This window comes from Aplysia californica, unplaced genomic scaffold (genome assembly GCF_000002075.1).
Source record: "Aplysia californica isolate F4 #8 unplaced genomic scaffold, AplCal3.0 scaffold01030, whole genome shotgun sequence".
Classification (NCBI taxonomy): domain Eukaryota; kingdom Metazoa; phylum Mollusca; class Gastropoda; order Aplysiida; family Aplysiidae; genus Aplysia; species Aplysia californica.
The window spans coordinates 212,698-215,405 of record NW_004798300.1 but is presented as its reverse complement, the minus strand read 5'-3'; the positions used below and the strand labels follow the sequence as shown (position 1 = coordinate 215,405).

The following is a 2,708-nucleotide window of genomic DNA, read 5'->3' as shown; positions in this document are numbered from 1 at the left end:
TACACACCTTTTTTTTTTGGGGGTAAATAATGGGGGGGGGGGGGGGAAAAAAATCATCCCCGGGGTCGCGGTTTATATTTGGGCCCCGGGGGGTGAGTGTTTTTCTTCTCCCCCCTGCCCCCCCACAAAAAAATCTCCCCAATGTGTCACGGGTCCTCCCCTTGTTTTCCCCAGGCTGTTTTCTTTTTTTTTTTTAGCTTTTTTCTTTTTTTTTTATTTTTTTTTGGGGGGGGGGGGGGGGGGGAGGGAGGAGAGAGCAATACAGAATCTGAGACAATGTGTGGGTTATAAAAGGCTAGGGGTTTTTTTCTTAGTTTTTGTACGAGCTCTACGCCACTTGCAATACAAATAGGTCGTAGAAGTGCCGAAGAAGATCAGACGTATTACAAGAGAGTAACATACACAAAAAAGGGAAAAGGAGAGATAAAGGCAATAGATGTTTGATAGGAAAGAAGGAGGAGAGATAAAGGCGACAGATGTTTGATAGGAAAGAATTAGCAAACCAAACCACACCTGAGCACCCGCCAACCATCCACAACGAAGGTTTACATTTTACATCTCAACTAACAAAATTTCTATCAATCCGGAGGCAGGCTGCTTCAACTCTGTCAGTCAGGTCCAATCCAGGCTGCTTGAAATTTGAAATCTCAATTGGCAAAAAAAAACAACCAATAAAACAGATAAAAACAGAAAGAAAAAAAGAAAATTCTCTTTAAAAAACAAAAATTCCTCATCCTATAATCTCACAAATCAAATGTAGCCGTTGTTATTCACTTAATCAACACAGTTTAGATTAGTAAAAGGTCCGGTATCGACGCTCCCTGTCAGGGCCAACTGGTGCTGAAGGCGATACAATGTCCCAGCAGAAAGATCAAATTGTTGAAGCATACTACCACAGAACCCCCCACCATCGGCCCACTTTAACTATATCCAGAACCACAGACAACTCACCTTCTCATACTGAGTGCGCACGGATTTCTCCTGGGCTTGAAGTTTGACTTTCTGTTTGGTCAGCTCAGACAACGACTGCTTCAGATTGTCCATCTTGATGTTCCGATCTGTTCCTCGGAGATGGAAATATATGAGAGTTCATTACTGGAGGACAGGACAGGGGTTCATTACCTGGGAAGAGGAGAGGGTCTTAAAAGAGCAGTTTCACATGTCCTAACGTACAAAGGTAGGTGTGTGTGTGCATGTGTGTGTATGTATTGTTTAAGTGTGTGTATATATATATATGTGTGTGTGTCACGCACGCATGCACAATAGGCATGGGGAGGGGGGCATCAAAGGCAGCTACTCGTATTAGACTCACCTTACAGCAGTTGTTAAAATATATAATTCTTCACAACTGACAAAACACAGTGGTATAGGCCATCCATTCCTTTCTGCACTTTTCCCCATTCCCTTTATCTCCCCCCCCCCCCTCTTCCTCAACAAGAACAACGCTGAAAAAAAGTAGAAGAAGCAGCAGACAGGTGTCATCAACAACCCACAGCTGGGCAGATTTTTTTATAAAAAGTACATGATTTTAAAAAAGTTTTAGTAGAGGTTTTACGGCGTTCGCAACTGCATAAGGTCATATGAGCGCCAAGGGGTGGATGTCAACAGAGAAGTCCTTACAGGGAATCAGGCTTACTCTGCTCACCTCTCTCGCTTCAGCAGCACAAAGTCTGCTTCGACTATCAAGGCACCCCCCGAAATAGTGGGTCACAAGAGTACGACAAACGTACAAAAGAAGTAGAGGAAATGAAGACAGTAAGGATCAGGAAAAAAAAAGCAGCAGTTCCCTGTTGTAGTTCAGGCACAGTTATGAGCATAACAATGTTGGATCAGCCCATTTACAATTCCACTATGCATTAGAACGAGAAACGTCCCCCCTTTGGGAATGGCCTAAAGACACTTCAGTCAGTGGCACCGACCCAGGGGGTACATGTTTCTTACACCCCCATTGACACAACTTAGATCATTTACGAGGTGGGCTTCCAACCCTGCCTATCAGAGCCAACCCGAACTGAGAGAGATACAACAACCCAGCAGATAGGCCAAGACACGAGTAATTTATGGGGCGCGCAACTGCATCAGTAAAAGGGGGAAAACCACAACAAAGTTCTGACCCATGAAATAGTTGATGAACTCCGAGGTGAACTGCGGCTGTCCTTGAACTTTCTTCCTGGCTTCCTGCTTCTCTACCGGAACCGTCTGCGACTGAATTGAGTAGGATACAAAAATAACAAAAGTGAACATTAAAAGTTTTATTTTTATGTTAGAACCCAGTGAAAGAATAAGATTTAATATCGTGTAGACCATCCCTTGGTTATAATCTATGAGTCACCAGTGATTCTTCAATAAAAACCTACTTTAAAAACAGAGAAAATTTACTTTAGTTAGTAAATATGTTTCAATTCCAGGAGAAATGAACATTTCCTTCTTCAGCAAATGGCAAGTGAAAATATTCTGAAACATCAAAAAAAGACAGTGAAATGCGGTTAACTAGCTGTGAAATGAAAAGTTCCTATATTTACGGCGAAGGTTACAGTCTTTGAAAGGACCAGACAGCCAAGAGAGTATGAAAGGACCAGACAGCCAAGAGAGTAGCCATACATGAAATGGAACCTGCTCTTACAGCCACCTGCATTAGACAATGCACCTGTACAAACATCCATTTCTCACCTGCGTTAGACAATCACCTGTACAAACATCCATTTCTC

General features: G+C 42.8%; 1 protein-coding gene across 1 annotated transcript in view; it reads right to left on the bottom strand.

Annotated features, from left to right (window-relative positions):
• Positions 1 to 2,708, bottom strand: part of LOC101852889 (PHD finger protein 14) — a gene marked incomplete at both ends in the record, with an annotated part of 29,599 nt that overhangs the window by 7,581 nt on the left and 19,310 nt on the right. The window contains 1 exon segment of the mRNA XM_013089734.1: positions 949 to 1,058. Within this exon segment, the coding sequence (XP_012945188.1) occupies positions 949 to 1,058 (110 nt within the window).